The sequence below is a fragment of the Remersonia thermophila genome, chromosome 2 (assembly GCF_042764415.1).
Source record: "Remersonia thermophila strain ATCC 22073 chromosome 2, whole genome shotgun sequence".
In the NCBI taxonomy this organism is placed as follows: domain Eukaryota; kingdom Fungi; phylum Ascomycota; class Sordariomycetes; order Sordariales; family Chaetomiaceae; genus Remersonia; species Remersonia thermophila.
The window spans coordinates 1,142,516-1,162,490 of NC_092218.1; the positions used below are offsets into that span (position 1 = coordinate 1,142,516).

Genomic DNA, 19,975 nt, shown 5'->3' on the forward strand with positions numbered 1-19,975 from the left:
CCGTTGCCAAACAGGAGAAATGACGGGCCAGCCCCAGGCAGAGGTCATCATCATCTTCTCTCGACGGTAGCATCCCATCTCGCTCTTTTTCATCCATCTCCTTCCCTCTCCATGAAGCGGATCGGATCAAGATCGCTGCTTTCTTTCGTTTCGGTCGTTTTCTTTTAATTTTTTTTTCTTTGCCTTATGACGGCCCCTACGAGGTGACATATTTTTTTTTCTTTTCTTTTCTCTCCCTAACGCCCTGGGCGCGCCGAATCATCTGCGAGCATGTTTGGCTCCCGACGGCACCACCGCGCCCCAAATCCGGTATGTCGTCATATCTTTTCCTTGTTCTTGGATGCCGGAACTCGGAGAAAAAGGTGGACTCGGCCAATGCCAGGATGGCCGATGCCCTTTTCTTCGTGTGTGTCTCTCTCTCTTCTGCACTGTGCCATTCATCGCATGTTCCTGTTCCGTCATGCATCGTTTTGTCCCACGTTGGGATGGATGAATTGGACGGATGCATCGATGAAGGGATGCCTTGGAATCGAGATACCAAGCCAATCTGGACGTCGTCGCAAGAACGAGATGCTGATCGGATGACCCTGCGCCATGCAACCACAGCTATCACCACTCTCCCTCAACTCCCCCGCGGCCGGGACTGCGAGCCCCAATGCCGATGCCGCCACCGCCGCCGCCGCCGTCTTCCGTCGTCATGATTCCAGCTCCTCGCTCTCGGTAGCGTCCGCCGCCGCCGCCGCCGCCCTCCGCGCGAGACCTACCACTCCGATAAACGTCGCCAACGTCCAGACGAAGCGCACCCTGCGCCGCAGCGCATCCGTCGCGTCGTCCGCTACGGGCGGCTCCGATAGCCATGTCTCCCTCCAGCTGGGCGGCGGCCGAGGGTCGGGCGGCTTGCGAAGGCGTGGGAGCTCGGGCTCCATGTCGGAACGCACCTTTCGAACCCCCAGCCCGCATCGCGGCCGTCCGGGCACGGCGGCTTCGGCGCCGGCGGGCATGCCGAGGCGCTCCTTTAGCGGGAGCGATATGCCGCCGCCTGTACCACCCATCCCTGTGGGCGTGGACGCGCAGCAGAACCAGAACCCCGGCCCAGGCTCGGGTTCAGGCTCGTCCCGTCCCCCAAAGTCGGGACATAACAGCACCACCACCAACAGCAGCAGAAGCAGCAGCAGCAGCAGCAACAACAACAACAACAACAACAACAATAACGGTTTCCCTGCGTCGGGCATGAACCACCCCCCCGTCCGCCTCGCCTCCCAAAAGCTCGCCTCAGGCGACGCTTCATCGTGGTTCGCCGGCGCCCGCGTCGGCGATCTGTCTACCATCCGCCGCTCCGATTCCGTCTTGGTCAGCCCGCCGTCGAGCCCAAGGCCCCTGCGGAAGCAGCGGCATTCGCAGAGACACTCCCTCCCATCCGTCGTCGCCGCCGACTCAGGCGTGTCTGTGCCTGCCAGCCCAACACGACCGGACAGCCAGAGCTCGTCCATGTCCATCAACTTTTCCTACCCGAAGAGGGTTCGGAGCGCGTCCTCGGCAGCGGCTGCGGCGGCGGCCGCCGCCGCGACGACCGACGGGACAAGTCAGCCTGTTGGTGGAGCGGATCGAGGTGCTGCTGGCGTGAGCCCAGGAAATCAGCAACCGCTGCAGACGCAAACGCAAACGCAGACGCAGGCGAATGCCGAGAAGAGAGGTCGTCAGTTCCCGTTGGCAGCACCGCCCAAGAAGCAGCCGTCAGGAGAGCATGCCGAGATCCTGGCGAACGCAGCTAGCACTGTCGTCACCACCGTCAGCACCAAGAGGCATTCTGCTCCCGCCACCACCGTCTCCCCTTCTGGCCAAACGTTGGTGTATGATCCAAACTCGAGGAGGATGGTGCTCCAGGCCGATCTGTTGGCCATGGAGCGCATGCAGGCCGCCATGATGAGCGGTGCGCAACCACAACCGCAGCTGCAGTTGCAGGTGCAGCCGCAACCCGAACTTGACCCTGAACCTCAGCACCTCAAGTCAAGCACTCGTAGGTCAAAGCGTGGATCCAAAAAGGCTAGACCGTCCGGGTCGCATCTCGCTGCCGGGGCCGCCCATCAGACGGCGGAGAGGGGACAAGAAAGCGCCTCGTCTTTGGGGGGTGCACAGCACCAAGTGGTACCGACGCTGGCGGGCTCGGCTCCGAGCCCGGTTCTGTCGCAGCGACTTGTTGAGATGGGTCTTGCCCAAAACACTGCCCAACGGCACCAGGTCGAACCCGAACAGAGCCACCCCCAGCACGCCGTCCAGCAGGGTCAGGCTCCTCCGGCCAGTGCGTACATGCCGGCCACCGCCACCATGTCGGTCCTGGAGATCGGGCTGGCCGTGCGACGACAGCCCTCGGTCGTTCCGGAGGTCTCCGAGCCCGAGACGGACGACGACAAGCCCAAGCCCAAGCCCCAGCGTACGGCACCGGCAGCGGACGTTGCTGCCTTGGACGCCGTGCCCCCTCAAGGCCCTCAACCCCCGGTGATCCAACAAATCCCTGCCACGCCAGAGAACCAACACCACCACCCGCGGCTGTCGACGGATCGCGTCCTGCCCGACACTTCAAGCCCTCATTCCAAACCCCTTGACTTTGACATCCCCGACGGCAGAGCGCCCGCATCCGCGGAGCCGTCGGACCGCAGCCGCGCCGCCCACGTCTCGCGCGAACGCACCCACTCAAACAGCCCCGCGCGTCAGGCACACTTCGGCCCCGTCCAGCAGACGCTGACGGTCAAGCACTCCCCGCCGCCAAGGTCTGTGTCGCCGCGCAAGTCGGCTCTGAAGCATCATGCAAGCCCGTCGAGCAGCTCGCCGGTCGTTGGCGATAACGCATCCGAGGCCTCGGCGAGCGGCAACAGCCAGGACCACCAGCCGGCGCAGCGGAAGAAGTCGGCGAGGGTAAGCTTCTATGAAGACCTGGAAACCGGTGACGGCCTGCCAGGCGATTCATCGGCTGCTGCAGGTGATCCTTGGTCCGCAGCCGACAACGGTTCCCCCTCGCAGCACGGCGCCCCTCATCATCATCGGCACAGCTGGCTCTCCAACTTGACGCGCGGCCGCGGTCGTGGATGGCACAAGTCCGACGGTGGCGGCGGTGACCACGACGGCGACGATGACGACGACGGTTTCGTCGCCATGACCCCGCGCCCCGCCCTGCCGAGCTTTGGTAGCGTGCGTGACCGCAAGCCACGGGATCCGAGCCCGGAGAGGATCGTGGAGAGGCCGCTCGTGAGGCCGAAGGTCGGAGATGTTCGGTACGAGAGCGCACGGCCGCAGGCGCACACGGAAACGGCCGCGGGAGCGACGCCGACGGCGGCGGACTTGCTGCCGAGCCCGCCGCTGGGCGTGAGCAGCGACCATGCCGTTGGCGCGGTTCTCTCGTCAGCAGCGACGGCGCTGGACGGGGATGGGAAGCTGGGCGGGGATGCAGAGGGTGGCATCTGGGATGGAGAGCCGTCGGGGGGCGTTTCGCTGCGGCAGCATGACGAACCACTGCCCCCAATCGTCACGAGCGTCGAGGGCTCGGGATACTTCAGCGACAGCTCGGATACGACCTCGTTGCTCAGTTCTGTGTTTGAGCCGCAGCAGGAAGGTGGGGCGTCGTTGGCGTCGACCAGCACGGGGACGGAGGCAAAAGGGGAAGCGCCGCCGTCGCTGGATCTGTCCAATCCACCGGCCAGCGGATCGGTGGAAGATGCAGATGACACGGCCTCCATCGGAGACGCGATGAGCACGGCGGCCGAGGATATCGGAGGTGCGCCGCTGGAGCCGCAGATCCCGAGCATCTCTGTGTCGTTGCCCATGCCTATCGGGACCGAGGAGGAGTTGACGTTTGGTGATGCCCTTCCGGACGTGCCTGGCGGGTTCCCGGAGGATGAGTTGGACCCGCCTTTCGTGTCGACGTCAACGACGACGGCCGTTGACGTGTCGCAAGACAAGAGCCAAGCTGCTCCCGCAGCCACCACCACCACCACCACCACCACCCGGCCCGACCCTCCTGCGGAGCAGGACGATGCCTCAAGCGATTCTTCGTCGGAGATCGAGGTTTGGAGCGACGCCTATGAGGACCTTTCGGAAGTGGAGAGCGGCGGCGGCTTCTTGTCGCTGAACGCCGTCGTGGAGACGGAGAGCCCGCCGCGTAGGGTGATCGCTGCGACGGCCCAAGTGCTGGGGACGACGGTTGCAGAGGTTACCCGCGACGAGCCTCGCCGCGAAGACACGGCAAGGCAACCGCAAAGCCAGCGGGAGAAAGAGAAAGCACCCGAGCCAGCCCCGGTTGCGCCTCCGACGCAGACGCAACCTCAGACTCATTCACAGACACAAGCTCGGGCCCAACCTCAGACCCAGCCTCAGATCCAACCTCAGGCCCAGACCCAGCCACAGACCCAACCTCGGGCCCAACCACAGGCCCAGATCCAGCCACAGACCCAACCTCGGACCCGACCGCAAACTCAACCACAGACCGTCCAGGTCGATTGGGAGCAGGCCAAGGCTTTCTGGAGGAGTCTCTCGGCAGAGAAGCGCGCACAGCTGCAGCGGGAGGCGCTTGAAGAGGCCGGTATCGAAGCAGACAGGGATGAGCCCGAGCCCGAGCCGGAGAGTGTGCAGAAGCCGAGGAAGAAGAAGTCGATTGAGCGCAGGAATTCGGAGCGACGGGCGCTGGCGGCGAGGATAGAGCAGCAGATGCAGGAAGAGGAGCAACAGCGACAGCAGCAGCAGCAGCAGCAGCAGCAAGAACAAGAGCAGCGACGACAACAGGAACAGCAGCCACATAAGCTGAGGAGGTCGAAGCGGGTGAAAGAGGCTGCAGTCGAGGACTCGGAGCTCGACGCCCCGTTGCCGATGACCGGGCAGGCCCAGCGTTCGGCGGATGCGGCTGAACCTGCTGGTGTTGTGGCGCCGAGCATGCGAAAGACGATGCGCCGCAGCGAGCCAGAGCAGCAGGTCGCGGCGCCGGCGGCGCCGGCGGAAGGCACAAAGCTCCGCAAGTCGATGAGGTCTGGTGACCCAGACCGAAAGAGCCGGGAACGACCCATCTCGGCTCCCCCGGTCTCGCTGGCAACCCAAGCCGGCCATTCAGGGTGGGCACTGACGCAGCCTCAGGGCATACCTGAGGATTCCACCCCGGTCCGGCCCAGGCGGGGTTCGACGGGCAGCGAGAGCAGCTTCAAGCGATTCCGGCTGTCCAAGGGGCAGGGGTTCGGGTTCCGTCAGTCGCTGCGGCCGACACCACGCTCGTCCGTCCAAGAGGATGAGCGTCCGATCAAGCGGCTCTCGCTGCGCTCGGCATCGCCGTCCAGCACGGCGTCGCCTCTCGCCAGCGGCAACAGCAGCATACACATGCGCACTACCCTGCGTGATATGCAGCCGCCGTCCCCGAGAAGCTCTGGTGGCCTCCGCATGCCGAGATTCGGCCTTCGAAAGAAATCGAAGCAAAATCAACGCAGCCGCAGCAAATCCAGCCGCTTCGCGGACTCGAGCGACGAGGATGGTGATGCGTCAGCCTTCTCGTCGGGATTCCGCAGCCGCTTTGAGGACTCGAGCGATGACGAGGCCGTACCCGTCCCGCCCATCCCCGCCATCGTAACGGCACCGCCCCTGACGCCATCTGTTCCCGCCCCCACGGCCTCGGCCGCCGAGCTGAACCATCATCACCAGCAACGTCTGCATCGCCTGCGGCACGACAGCTCCGTCGCGAGCACCGCGCTGCCGGAAGAGCTTGAGGAGAGCGAGGACCCCGTTGACCGCACCAAGGCCGCGTCGACGACCGAGGCGAAACAGCCACCCAAGCCACTGCCACCTACAATCGGCACGACCCACCCAGCTGCTCTCCGCCGCATTCGCTCCGGCCGCGGCTCGCTCCTCCCGGTGACTTCGAACACCTCGACGGCGGCGACGACAATGGCAACCACGACGACGGCTGCCACTACCGCCGCTCCAACCTCCTCACAGTCCGCTTCCGCCCCGCAGCCCGGCCTCATCACCACGCTCCTTCAAGAAGATGCATCGCCGCCTCGCCGCACCAGCCGCCGCGGGAGCTTCCTCTCGGCGCTGCGGCCACGCAGGCACCGCGGTGGGATCGGACGCGGGGAGGTCTCGGAGAGCCCGGCGCGACGAGATACGAAGCTCGAACGGAGTGCCGGGGAACTGAGGAGGATTCGGAGCATCAGGGACGGGGACTTGGATGACGATCAAGAGGGTCCTGACGGGGATGGGGATAAGGCGGCGGGGATGGAGAGCCCAAGGAGCACGGGCAGCCCGACGAAGAGCCTGAAATTGAACAAGAGGGGCCGGGGAACACTGGCGAAACGGGGGCTGGAGGCCGGGTTGGCCATACCGACAAACAACAACACCCTCCCTATCGAGACCGAGGCCGACAAGTCCAACGTTCAACCCAAGGCCTCCTCCCAACCCGAGCACAGCAAGCCCGGTACCACCGGCCTTGACATTGCCCACGACAACGACGATGGCGGGCGCGTCTACGATACCGACAACAGCCCGCTCCCCTCGCCGGCGCGCCCGCCGCGTCGCGTTGCCACGGCAGGCTCCACGAACCTGGGCACCCGGACCCTAAGCAGCGGGAGCGGCCATGGGTTCCTGCACTTGCACATGAAGAAGAACCTAGGCTTCAGCTTGCGCCGGTCATCGACTTCGATACCGCAGCCCCCGCCGCAACAACAACAACAACAGCAGGAACATCAGCAGCAGACCCAGACGGCTCGCTCTGGCACGGTCGACCCCGCCGCGTCAACAACGGCGGTGCCCAACCCGGCAACGAGCATATCAGGATCGGAAACGGGGGCGGTGCCGGCCAGCCCTACTACACTCCAGCAGCCATCGGGGGGGACAGCTACTGCTACACCCACAACGAAAACAGCAGCAGCAGTAGCGCCAGCAACGGCGACAGCGGCAGCAGCGGATGTGACAAGCGTGAACAACATGAGCGTGGACGGGTCGGTCGCGGGGACCGGGGCTACTGCGGCGACGGCGTCAACGGGGAAGAAGAAGAGGTTTGGATCGTTAAGAAAAATGTTCGGGATGGGCGCTTGAAGGAGGTGGATGGACTACGAGTGCTATGTAATGAAGCGGATGTCGAGGTCGAGGGATGAAGCGGATGTTTTGTTTCCATGGGTTTTCATGTATGGCGAATGAGATGAATGGGTCTAATGGGTCAATTTTGGTTCTCTATGCTGGGGGATAAGGGGTATTTCATTGTACATAATGTGTAGGTAAAGGCTGTGGGATATTTGCAGGATAAGGCACCTGGGTACCGACCTAGGGATATCTGACACGGGTTGTTAGGACAAGGGGGAACAACTTGGATTTGTGGTAAACCGAAGTGGGCAGGCAACTGGGATTGGTTTCTAGGCAAGGCAAAACATGAACAGCGGGATCCTCATGAAGGGGCTTTTCTTCCCGAAACATGGATCGTTCACCACAACACACAGGTTCCCTGGTGCACGCACAGCCCGTTTGCTTAGGTGCTGAACGATGGGATATTTAGTTACCTGAAACTGCCGGACGGATAGATAGATACCAAGAGGCCTGAAGAAACGTTGCGTTGTGTCCGTCGTGATGTCCTCTCTCTCATGTCATCCAGTCATGGAGGTAAAACGGGGAGGGCATGAAAGGAAGCGGGATATTCCGTGGTTCGACGACGCTCCGTGAGTTCCAAGGTAGGTACCTACCTTACCTACTCACCTGATGTAGGTACATACTTATGCATATACCTAGCATTGATGTCTGGGGATGGCAGTGTGGCCTAACGGTAACCGTTATGCACGGGTCTCGTAAGACTTGTTTTTTTTTTTTTTTGGTCTGTTTTTTCAAGAATCATATAAGTATACATGCCTTTTGGTTTTCCCCACGTTGGAGCACATAGCACGCAGCACACGTCATGGACGGATCGACTTATCATGATTGGCGGCTCGGGCACCGGTCAGGGATCTCGGGGCTGCGGACACCAGCGTTGTCCGATCGTTCGGGATGGTCGCCCTTGTTGGGCATCGAGACAGGGTGACGGGTTGGGCTTCCGCTGGCGTGCTTGTAGCCCCGTGTACGAAGTATTGATAGCTATTACAAAGCCGAGAGCACCTTTGGTGATCGACCCGTTGCGGCGTGTTTTGTAATGCCTCGCAAGGCGGCCTACCTTGGCTGACAGAAGAGCTCGCGAATTGTGGCCGGCCGTGATAACGATGGCCGTCAAGGGCGGCGGCGAACGGCCGTCGACATCCGAGCCGAGGCTTCCTTGGGTGTCTTCCGGTGCATCTTTGTGATGTTTTGGAATCTTCCATGGCGAAGGCAGTCTGTGTCGGCTCTGCTGCGCCTTGGTCTGCCTTGAGATCATCGTGAGGTGGCTAGCTCGGGTACCAACTAAAGTCACTAGGGGCCAGATCGCTAGCTAGCCCCCCCCCCCCCCCCCCCTTGCACAGCCTGGGTAAGCTACCCGGACCATTCGCGGTGTTTAAGACTCATCCTCCAGCCAATCCTTCCGCTCTGCTCTCTTTCTTCTCTGCATGACCACCGGTTGAGGAAACGGAGGGGGTGCGCTGTGCAGCGACACCTAGGGAACGGGCAGCGTCGTGACGCTTACAGCACGGCAGCATGTATTTCCATACAGTACGGTAACATGCCGAAGGTACCCAAGGTTGCCCATCTCCTCGACGTCGTCATTCCCCGTGGCTGAGGCAGCTCAGCATCGTATGTGCTATGTTGGGCGTTTTTTTTTTCTCTTCGTGGTGGGGGGACAAGTGAAGCTGGCGACGAGCATGGTTGACCGGCAGACGCTACGAATGCGATGCCAATCGCCGGGCGGACTGACCCCCCCCCCCCCCTTTTCCCCTGCAACGAAGCGGAGAAGAACAACAAAGAAAAGGAGCACAAGGCAGACAACGTAGACTGCAGCTCTCGCTGGCTCGCACGTCTCGTATTCGTCTAGCATCGGCTTGTGATCGATCGCAATGTGCAGCTCACCGGCCTGGCTGCGGGGGTGGCTTGGTGGGCGGCTCGGAAAAGGTTGTCTCATGGCCCTTTGTAGTTTCTTGGAGAGGCTCCATGAGGCTCCAGGCAGACCTCGATAACATCTACACGGGGCGGGAGGGCTCTCGACGTCCGTGGTCGGGTCCGGCGAGGGGATCGCATGACGGGAGACGGACCCTGCCTGCAGCCTGGGCTCAGGTAGAGAGGTATCCTGGGGTCTGAAGAGGCTCTATTATCAAAATACATACGTAAGTAGGTAGGCTTGATGAACATTCTCCGTTTTTTCTTTTCTTTTTTTTTTTTTTTTTGGACTGATTATGCATCATTCGGCACTTTGCTCTTCTGCTTCTTTTTCGGTGTTTTGTTTGCTTCCGGTCTGCCTCGGATGCTGTATTGGAGAGACAGCCACCGGGGTTTGGCTCAGGTCAGCTTACCTTGATGCAGTGTTCTCCTGTATGCAGCCTCCCCCCACCCCACGGCATATGTACGGTCCTGGGCCTTTGATTGGATCTTCCCATCGAACGGGGGCCTACTCGCAGTTGTATCCAGCCTCAAGGAACTTGACTGGTGGCGTAGCTCATACATGCCCTGAGGTCTGGACGGCGGCCGTCAGGACCGTCGGCGATAGACGATGTTATAGCCGGGGCTTTGAGGACGTGTGATGGACGCGAAGAGTCATTCGGCCTGGCACCGGGGTCTACTCTCCTGGGTCGAGAAGGTTCCAATGGCGGCTCAAGTGTCACTGGACCCAAGCATGCTGCGAAACGGAGATACTCGTCGGCTTTTACTGCGTACACCGGAGACTTGGGGGGAGGGTGGGGGGGGGGGGGCCTCCTCGCATGCGGCGAACGTGACGCTCCTCTCTTCGCACCCTGGGGCGCAATCCCATCCGTGGTGGACGGGCGCGATGAACGCCTATCCCCCCTCCCTTTCGCTCAACAACACGAGACCTTTTGCTTCGCCTAAAAGCGGAAGCCGGTCCATACGTTGGGGCCAGGCCATACCGCGTCATCGAGACCAGCCCCCTTCCCCCTTCCCCCCCCCCTACGGTGCAGCGATCGTCCACCATGCCCCTGCGAGCCCCCAGGAACAACCGTTTGGTGTTTCAAACATGCATTTTAAACGCCCTGGTTGATCCCGCCCATCCCACATGCCATCCTTCCACGGCGTCGGCGCCGTGCCGGTATCAGTTTGCACCGCCCGCTGGGCCCGCCAACGGACCGGGCCCGAACAGACCAGGCGGCGCTCATCGTCCATGCCGCAGAATGGAGCCTCCCTCCTGGTGCCCTAGGGACGCTCGCGTTGGGGGGCCCAAATCGTCTGGTGCCCATGCTCTGGAACAAGACGTCGACTTGGGATGAATCGCGGCCGCAGCCCGCGCGGCACGGTTCCGAAGGATTTCGTGTCGTCTCCCCCCCTTCTGCGCCAGCTCTCAGACGGACCGGCAAGGGTCCGCACCCTCCGGCTCCGCTGGCTCGCTTTCTTTTGAAACCAAACGGTGCGGCCGCAGCGTGGCGCGCGCGCGCGCGAACCCGCCAGGGCGAGGATGCGGCCAGCATGCATCGCGAACGGGATAGGCGACGAGGTTGACCTCGACGCGGCGACGGCTCGGCGGTTTCCATGTTGGGTCGGTCTCGATGCCAAGCATGGATCCACCGGCGCTGGGGATCGGTAACGGACGTGCCAAACGACGTAACGACACGTCATGAGCTTTTGTTCCTCGGCCCATCTCGCTCTTGATGATCCACTGCCAAAGACCATTCGGATCAGGGGAACATGTGAAAAAACATGAAAAAAGAAAGTCCGATTCAGAAACACCTTGGTTCTTCTTTGCGATCGTTGTACGGGAAATCGGACATGGCCGTCAAGGCTGCACCCCGTATCCATGCAAGATCGCTGTCGACTTTCGATCGCATGCGAGATCTCAGGGTGAGGTGGTCGCGCGCCGCGGTCGGCCTGCCGCTCTCGCGGTTTCAACGTTGACCTGGTGTATAAGACCAGGTGTACAAGACCTACCTAGCGAACTACCGACCTACTTAGCGAAGGTAAAGTCTACAGTATGTGTCTTAACCAACGTAAACAGGGGCAGGCAGGCCAAGGGGGGGGAAGAAGGGGGGGCGGGGGTTTCGAGAGAGCATGGCACCGAGTGTCTGCTGCGTAGAAAGACGGAGCAGCAGTTTCGGACGGGACAGCTTTCTTTTACCCTTCCCCCTCCCCCCCCATCGACCGATCCCCACAGGGATGAGCAATCACAACAACCCGGCGCTTGTCTTAGGGCAAGGCTGATCCATGCCGTGCCCAAGAGGGTCCTCCGAAGATCTCTCTTCTCAACCCACCACCGTCTGGGTAGCCTCTACTGTGCACTCGGTAGCTCTGAGGAGCCGATATGAGAGAGGGTTTGAGCAGGGCGACCTGCTCCGCCCCAGGGGAGTGACGACGGCACTACCAGTACAAAGGGCCAATGACGGAATCTCGACTCAGCCGGTTGGTTCTAGGCAGGGTGAGGGCTGAGAGGCATGTCGTGGCCATTGGATTCTGGATTTCCAAGACCTGGAACGACGTCCCAAATAGGAAGGCTGCTTACATGGCCATATTGGGCAAGGTCCTGTGACATTACGCAGCAACTAATTTATGTACTGCGTACGCAGTAGGCTTGGTAAGGTCAGGTACTCTAGTGCAGGTACCTGACTTGGGCGCCGTACGTTTGCTGCGTATGTCATATACTTGGTACCTATAGTAAGGAACCAAAGGAGCAAGGGAGGGCAGCGCTGGCCCAGTCGGAGACTTTTTGTTCCAAACGTCGCATGTACATCCCACAGCGGGCATCGGCGGGTTTTCGACGAGGCTTTCGAATGGCGCTCGATGAGGGCGTCAAATGGTGCCATGCTCACGATCCAGCATCCTTTCTTTGCGCGCTAGCCACGAACCAGCGCGCCGGGCGTGGCGAGATGCTCCGTGATGATGAATCCTCCCTCCATGGTTGCTCCGTCCATTACAAACCACCTTTGCACCTAACGGTTTCTCCATGATGCACCCCCCACCGCCAAATGTGAGCGCGGCGCCTGAGTCATCTAATATGATCTCTGCAACTCGTCATGGGGAACCAGAGACCATCCAACCAAAAATATACACAGTAACGGACCGATCCCAGAAAGGGCAGACTCAACTCCAACCCCAACCCCCCCTTCCCCCTTCCTTTTGCCAGCCTGCTTGCTGGCTGGTGGAGGATGAACCCCCTCCTCAACAGACGTCGTGCTGCTGCCCACCAGACGCTGCCTCGGCAATCCCATGATGACCTACCCTGACTAAAGGCACCATGCAACACCGCCTACCTTACTGCGCAGAACACGGAACAGAACACATGGCCCATGCCTTACCTACCTTACTACATACGGCCTGGGACAAGTGCGCCCGATTTCCCCGTCACCACCCACACAGTACATTAGGACCACAGGGGTAAAGACAAAACATACACAGTAGACAGGGAGAGCCGAGAGAGAGGGGCGTGGGAGGGAGGGAGGGAGGGAGGAACAGAACACGTTCCACTCGAGGTTCTCTCCATCTCCCCTCCGCTCTTTGTCTCCTCGAGCGTACCTGACTCTGACTGAATCACCCACCCCCTTGCCGTGACGATCACCTCCACACCCCTCAGCCCCGACTAAGGTACCTAGCGGGCCAGCCCTGCTCCAGCTCCCCCCCCCCTTTCCCCCTCTCCCCCACTTACTCTCCACCACCCGCACCACCACCACCACCACCACCACCACCACCACCACCACCACCACCACCACCACCACCACTGCTACTACCAAAGCACTATTACCGCATTCGGCTTTTGGGGACCTGGACCTGGCATGGCCAAGCACATCGGGTTTCACCCGCCCTCAGCCCACACCGATCCGCCGACAAGCAGCCTTTACCACAGGAATACATACATACATACACAAGGATTCTAGATTCTGGATTCTGGGGTCTGGAGTCTGGAGTCTGGAGTCTCTGCTACCGATCGGGGAAGCGGAGGGAGGAGGGTTTTTATTTCCTTTTCTGTGTATCGTAAGTACGGGGCCCCGGCTGGTCCCTTTTGGGAGAGGGCTCGCTCGGGCCAGTGGAATGTCGCGATGGCCCGAAGAAACGTGTGCACCCCGTGTCTATGCATGTACTACAGTAGTACCTCCGGGGCTGAAAACAAAAAAAGAAAAGAAGCGCGAATCGCTAGCCATTGCCATCGCCATCGTCGTTGTTGTTGGTCCCTTCTGCCCCTGCTGCTTCTTGCCAGGTAATAACGTACCCAGCCCAGCCCGGCCTCAGCCCAGCCTCAGCCCAGTCCCCGTCCCCGTCCCCATGGGCATGGTCGGGCAGGCGGTTGTGTCACGTATGTACGCAGTAGCCTGTCAGGGGGAGGACAAGAGAGATGTGACCTTGGCTGGTCTTGTTGTTCTTGTTGTTTTTTGTTGTTGTCGCTGTTCTTCTTGTTGCCCTTGTCTTGGTATATACAAACATACTAGTAGGTTCTGGCCGGCGGATGGGTCGCACGGTGTGCCGGCAATCCTCCGGCTCTGTCCTACGCGACCAAGACATGCAACCACGGGGCCTTGCCATGGACCGTGTGCTGTGGCTGAACAGCGTTCGGGACGCGTAACCGGCGAGCAAACCATTGTCGCCCACCCAGGAACCGGGAAACCGGGCAAGGACAGGACACGGACCCCATCAAACTGTTGGAGCATCGACGTTAACATTATTGGTGTGTGTGTATATCTTCTACCTCGAAGCAGGCAAAAAACGATGGGTATTACCCCCAACAACCAAAAATGGGCGAGCGCCGCTCGCTCGCCAACTCCCGTGCAGCTTGGTTCTCTGCACTTGGCCGATGGTCTTTCTTCTCCTGCCCCTCTCGTTCGGGTTGTAGGCGACATACTGCGTACACCCGGACCGACACGCATGTTGCACTCCCCCGCCTCCGTCATCCATCCGATTTTGAAAGGGTGGCTGGGTTGACGTTGATGTCAAGTCGTTTCTCCTTTTCCCCACCGGCCCAACGCCGATCGCTATGACTCTCTACCCCGGGCCCCGAATGCCTCGCGCTCGGTAGGCGTCGTATGGTTCAGTCGCTGCAGTAGCTGTGTGGATGTGTGGGTGTATGCGTGTGTGTGTAGGTGCTTTTTGTGCGTGCGTTATGTGTATGTGTGTGTGTATGTTTGTGTATCCCCCCGTGCCGTAAACGCCTTGGCAAACCAGATTTCCAAACTCCCCCAATTCCGGAACCCAAGCCAAGACCCTTTCCTCCCAGAACCGACCCAATGCAAACAAAACCAGAACGAGAAAAAAAAAAAAAAAAAAAGAAAACCTAAGACACGAAAGCGCCGTTGCCCGTCTCAGATATTTGCCGGATTCGCAAATAGCGGGCGCAGAAGTGGATCCTCGTCGTAGCCCGAGTAGATCATGGGGTCCGCCATACCCATCATAACGCCTGACGGATTGCGGCAAGACGACGAGGAGGCCGAGGGGTGCATCTTCATGCCGAAACCCGATCCCGCCAGCAGCCCGGAGGCCCCGCCGACCATGTCCGTATCCAAGAAACCCTGGCTCGCCATCCATATTTGCTGCTGCTGCTGCTGCTGCTGTTGTTGTTGTTCTTGCCGTTGTTGTTGCTGTTGTTGTTGCGGACCGCTCATCCAGGCGTTGAAGCTGCCAGTGCTGCTGGGCAGGGTCGACACGGGTGGTGAGACGTCCAGCTCGCCGAGGGAAAGGCTGGCGGGAGACATGCTGAGGGTGCTGGAGGACGAAGCAGGGCCGAAGGCGGAGCGCCTGTAATTGCCGGATTCGCCGTCAAAGTCGGAGTGGTCGGCGTCGGATGCGGGAGACGAGCTGGCGGCGCGGTCGGCGTGGGGGTATTGCTGGTACGTCGGGTCTATCCTACCGGCGGTGCTCTGCGATAATAGTACAGATGGCGGCGAACCGGCTGCGCCAGAAGCGGCGGCGGCGGCGGCGGCTCTCGCGGCGGCGGTGGCGGCGTTGTGCTCGCGAAGCTGGCGGGCCAGCTCGGCCATGCCGGCCTCGTCCTCGGGAAAGATGGAGTGAACGGGCAGGTCGAGGTCGTTGTTGGGGCGGAGGCAGCCGAGCTTGGCGGCGACGTTGTGAACGACGGGCTGGCCGCGATCGTTGAGCTCGGGATCGCCAAGATCCCAGGTGTCGCCGTTGCGCACCATCGAGTAGAGCTTCTGGACGGTGGCGACCAGGACGAACTGGGTGTTCTCGAGCACCTCGGCGTACCCTGGCGGCAGCTGCTTGTACTCGGTCTTCTTGCGCGTCCCGGCGGTGCAAATCAACCCGTCGTCTTTACACCTCTTGCATGGGAACTCGCCATCGCACTATTCAATGACCCTGGTTAGGCCCCAGAGAGAAACCCACACGAGACGGGAGAGCATTGGCATCGCACCTTGGTCTTCTTCATGCGACACCTCTCGCAGGCCTTCCACACCCGCTTGTGTCTCCCATCGCCGTGGTGATGGTGCGTCTCGCGCGCCGGCGAGGGCGGATGGCTGTGCGGGCTGGAACGCTTGAGGGCCCGGGGCACGGTTTTGAGGCTCTTGGAGTTGCCGTGAGGCTTCTTGATCGCCTGAGGCCGAACGAGGTCCTCGTTCGGCGGTGTTGGTAGGCTTTCCATGGCGGACCGTGGGGCCGGGCAGAGAAGGGGAAGAAGACAAGGACGAAGGGGGGAAAGCGAGATAGAGATGCGAGAGGTCTCAAGAGCTCGGGTGTAAGTGAGAGCCACCAACCACCAGATGGTGAAGAGGACGGAGGGGGCCAAGCGCGATACTTGTATAAGAGGACCGGGGCCTGCAAGGAGCAAGAGGGTAAAAGACGATGAGACGGGACCAGGGTAACGTTGCTAACGTTGGCCACGACTACTCGTCCGTTTCCAAGGCGAACAGCAGTGACGGCATCATGGTATTTCGCGTGGGTGCGAGTACCCCAGGATTAATAATGCCTGTACATACAGAGAGACCTGGCCCCGAGAACCGACCGAAACAGACCAGGGCCAGCCACAATGGAGGGTCAAAAAAACGGCGTCCAGGCCGTACCCTTGTACCATACAGTACAATACCGAACCAACCCTTGAAGGGGCGTACGCAGTATGTACCTGATCCGTCAGACCTAGGTACCTTGCCTCGACTACCTGCCTTCAACCAAGCCATGTGCTTCATACACAGCCCTTCTTGTCGTGCCGCGCTGGGCCAACGACCCGTTTCGATTGCGACGGCGCGGCTCGGGGTTGGGGGCCAGCCCGCCCACCCTCTTGCGGCGCGCGGGCACGGGGGTGTTTGGGCGCGGTTGAGGACGGATGTCGGCTTGTTCGTTATGCCCGAGACGCGTGCGCCCTCTTTTGCTCACTTGTTCTCTCACCCCTGCCACCCTAGGAGCGGCGGTGGGTGGGGAAGTCTCACAGCCGGGTCGGAACGGATTTGTCCATCAGAGACGGCGGACTTTGCAAGGATCCCGTGGCGTCCCACGCCGTGGAGGAGCCGTTACCGGGCCCGTTCGAGACATCCGCTTGTGGTTGGGGGTGGCTCCCCCGTTGGTACGACGAGGACCAAGGCTGGTTACACAGTACTATAGACCATTGGTGTCTGGTCTCGGGGTTTCGTCGCTTCTTCGTCCATTCTCGAGCCCGCAGTTGGGCGGGACACAAAAAAGGACGGGATGGTCTCGATCAGGGCTTTCTGATCGCAAAGCGAGGGGAAAAAAAAAAAAAAAAAAAAAAAAAAAAAGAGAAGAAGGGCTTGGTGCCCCCAGAAGGGCATGGATTACTACGCTAGCGTACCGTGTAGAGCTTCGACTTCGGGGATCGGGCGAAAAAAGCGCCCGACAAAAAACCGGGGATTCAACACACTCCCCCAGGGGGGTGAGCGCGATGACGACATACGGTCAGGGTCTACCATCTTGGCCATGCAGTTACCTCGGGCGATGGCACCCCAGAATGGCTTAAGAGCCTCCCAACTGACCGCGAGCAGGTTGGTGACAAAAGGTCTTGGTTGGATCCATGGCGCCTGGGTCCAAGGTGGCCAAGCTGTCGCAGCGAGGATTCATTCAAAGATTCCAAAGCACGAACATTGCTAGGAATCCATTCCCAACCTAGGAAAGGCGCCAGCAACGTTTCATGTAAGTGTACACGTAAGCTATGCGTACCGTGCCGTACCGTACGGTCGGGCTCTCGCCAAAGTGCCGACCTCTGGGCCCCGCCGGTGAACCCCTCGCTCCTCCGCTTCCGCTTCCGCTTTTCATCTCATCTCCTAGGCCTGGCTTCTTTCAACCTCAGCAGGCCAGGTTGGCCTGGTCTTCTTGGAGGCGCTGGCCTATGGCATGCCGCGAGGCTGAAAAAAAAAAAAAAATTCAACGTTTGTTGATATCTCGCCCTCTCCCCTTTTCGATCTTCGCCTATGCCTGCCCGCCTGCCCGCCTGCCCGCCTGCCAGGAGTGCCAGGAGGGGGGCGCCGCGCCGGGGTTGGTTGGAGCGAGGGTGCCAAAAGACAACGGCGTTACAGCCGGGTCTCAGGCCGGTCGCAAAGCCGCCATCGGAGTTGAGGCTATCGCCGAATGCCGGTCCGCGCGGTGCCGTTACAACGTAAGGGTAGGAGAGGAAAAATAAAGGATGCCTGGTGGTAACGGCCTCCAACCTGCACAGCATGCGAGCTTCCTGCCCGGTACATATTCCCGTCGACATCCGCAGAACCATCGCAGGCCCGCCGCCATCGGGGTCAACTGCCGTTCACTAGTTACGCAGTACTTGTTCGAGCTCGCGGGACGTCGCGTGTTGCCGCGTTGCCGCGCGATTCTGTCAGCGAAAGCCGCATGGCCAACCCTAAGCTTGCGCATCTCCGTTCGACCCCAGCCATGCCCGAGCTAGTCCCCTTGCGTTCCATCCGAGCTGGTCTCCCCTCTCTCGGAACGATCGAGGCCTCCGCGGGCTCGCTGGCTCGGCAGACATGCTTCGGCCTACTCACACCCACCCGGTAATAAGGGAGAGCTGCGCCGTCGCCCGAGGTTATCAGATCGCGTGCCGATGCTGTCAAGATAGATAGATCCCTTTCCGTTTCGCCCTGCAGGCCGGCCATCGGGGAAGGGCTTGCGGCTCAGCGGCGGATGAGCTTCCCTGATTCCCTCCTCTCATCACCAGGAACATGGTACATCGGGTGAGATCAGCGCCATGTTGAGCCTCAACCCTCGGGAGAGATTGGTTGTCCATGGACCTGGCGGCCGGTGGTGAGCCTAGCCCTCATCGTCCATGTCCAAGGTCCGTCCGTGTCTTGGCACGCCGGTTTCTCTCTGTTCGAGAAGATCTCGAGCTGGCTCGGGGCGTTTATCACATGGATGCCCCAACAACCCTAAAAAAGGGGCCGCTTGCAGATCCGGTACCACCCGTCTCCCTTACCTGCGAGCGGGATTTTCACGCAAGCGATGTCATCAACCTAGCGTAGACGTATCCTTGACGGTGCACATACACAGTACGGTGTACATACCATGAGCCTCGAGCTGCGCGAGCTCTCGCCCATCGGAATCGCGGTCTGGAAAGCCTTACATCCTAACCGTTCCGTCGAGTACCTAGCTATGTACCTGCGTGTATATGCCAGGTCGGAGCTCCCAATCACCATGTCCTATCAACGGCCCGAAAACAACATACCGACAGAACGGCGAAACCGCATCCTTGCGTCGCCCCGGTCAGCCCTGGCTCGAAAAACAAGTACTAATAGAAAAAGGCCATGCTATGTGTCCGGCCACCCGGCCTATGTGCCTTATAGTAGGTAGGTACGTAACGGCAAACCTAACTCCGCGGCCCGGGGCAATGCCTGCATATCTCAGGGCATCCAACAGCGAACGAGAACAAAACCAAATAGAAAAAAAAAAAGGGGGGGGGGGGGGCGGATCAGAAAACTTTCCGAGTTAGGAACGTGAAGATGCCGAACAACGAATATCGAGCGAGAAGGGTGGAGTCCGTTTTGCATTTCCCACCTCTCCCACATCAGGGGCGTTTCGGCCCTCGATGGTTAGCTAATGCGCGCGCGAGCGCCTTTTTTTTTTTTTTTTTTTTTTTTTTTTTTTTTTTTTTTTTCGACGGACAGCTATCCTTGACATGCCCCTCTCGCGTGGTCTGAAGAAACGCGGCACGCGTAGGTCAGAGCCTTGTACTACGAGGTGGTACGTACGGTGCATGCTGCGCATTTGCCGCGAGTCGGTCCCACCGAGCCAGTGCCGGGTGCAATGAAGAACGGCGAGCGGGCTCCGGCCGGCGGCGTTTCGGGGACCACTTTCTACTGATGAGGTTGAGGGTCGGGTCGGCCATGCACGGGGCGAGGGAATCGAAGGTACTGTTTTTTCGGATCTTGGAAGCCATGAAGCCGTTCTGAGGACCAGGCGGATGTCCTGATGTTCATCATGGCACCATGGGATGAGTAAGTGGGGAGACCATTTCACACCCATCCAGGAACCAGACGATGCTGTGCGTGTACACGTTCGTCTGGTAAGGTTGATGAAGAAGGCAAAGTTTGGCCCTTTTCTCCGACCATATCATCCCAGTCTCGGCGTTCAGCTCGTAACGGCTCGGGGCTTCATGGGAGATCCATGATCGAGAAAGTTCGACAAGAAAAAAAAAAAAAAAAATACTCTCGTGCCAAGAGGTAAGCCTTGGTCTTTCTAAAGACCAGGATGGCAAAGTCGCTCCGTCATGTGGGATTTCCGATCAAGAAAAAATAATGCCAGGGGCAAACAAGGACAGATAGCTTGCTGTGACTCGGAAATAACCCATCCATCATTCCCAGGCTGGCAGCACCAACGTGAAACCGAATTCGTGTAGAACATGTTTGTCCTGGATCCCACTTTCACCCTGACGAGCCCCTGAGCGACATCCACATCATCAGGACTAGCCACCCAGGTTGGGAGGGAGGTGCGTAGGGCCCCTCGCTTCCATCGCAACCATCATCTCCAAATC

The 19,975-nt window shown here is 60.1% G+C and overlaps 2 protein-coding genes across 2 annotated transcripts; one reads left to right on the forward strand and one right to left on the reverse strand.

Annotated features, from left to right (window-relative positions):
• Nucleotides 1-270: 270 nt before the first annotated feature.
• Nucleotides 271-7,065, forward strand: VTJ83DRAFT_1771 (uncharacterized protein; the record flags this gene model as incomplete). The annotated part of the gene is made up of 2 exons (XM_071007967.1): nt 271-309; nt 607-7,065. The coding sequence occupies 2 exons, from the start codon at nt 271-273 to the stop codon at nt 7,063-7,065; spliced, it is 6,498 nt and encodes a 2,165-aa protein (XP_070868311.1).
• Nucleotides 7,066-14,363: 7,298 nt separating this feature from the next.
• Nucleotides 14,364-15,655, reverse strand: VTJ83DRAFT_1772 (uncharacterized protein; the record flags this gene model as incomplete). Its single annotated transcript, XM_071007968.1, has 2 exons — nt 14,364-15,359; nt 15,428-15,655. The coding sequence occupies 2 exons, from the start codon at nt 15,653-15,655 to the stop codon at nt 14,364-14,366; spliced, it is 1,224 nt and encodes a 407-aa protein (XP_070868312.1).
• Nucleotides 15,656-19,975: the final 4,320 nt, after the last annotated feature.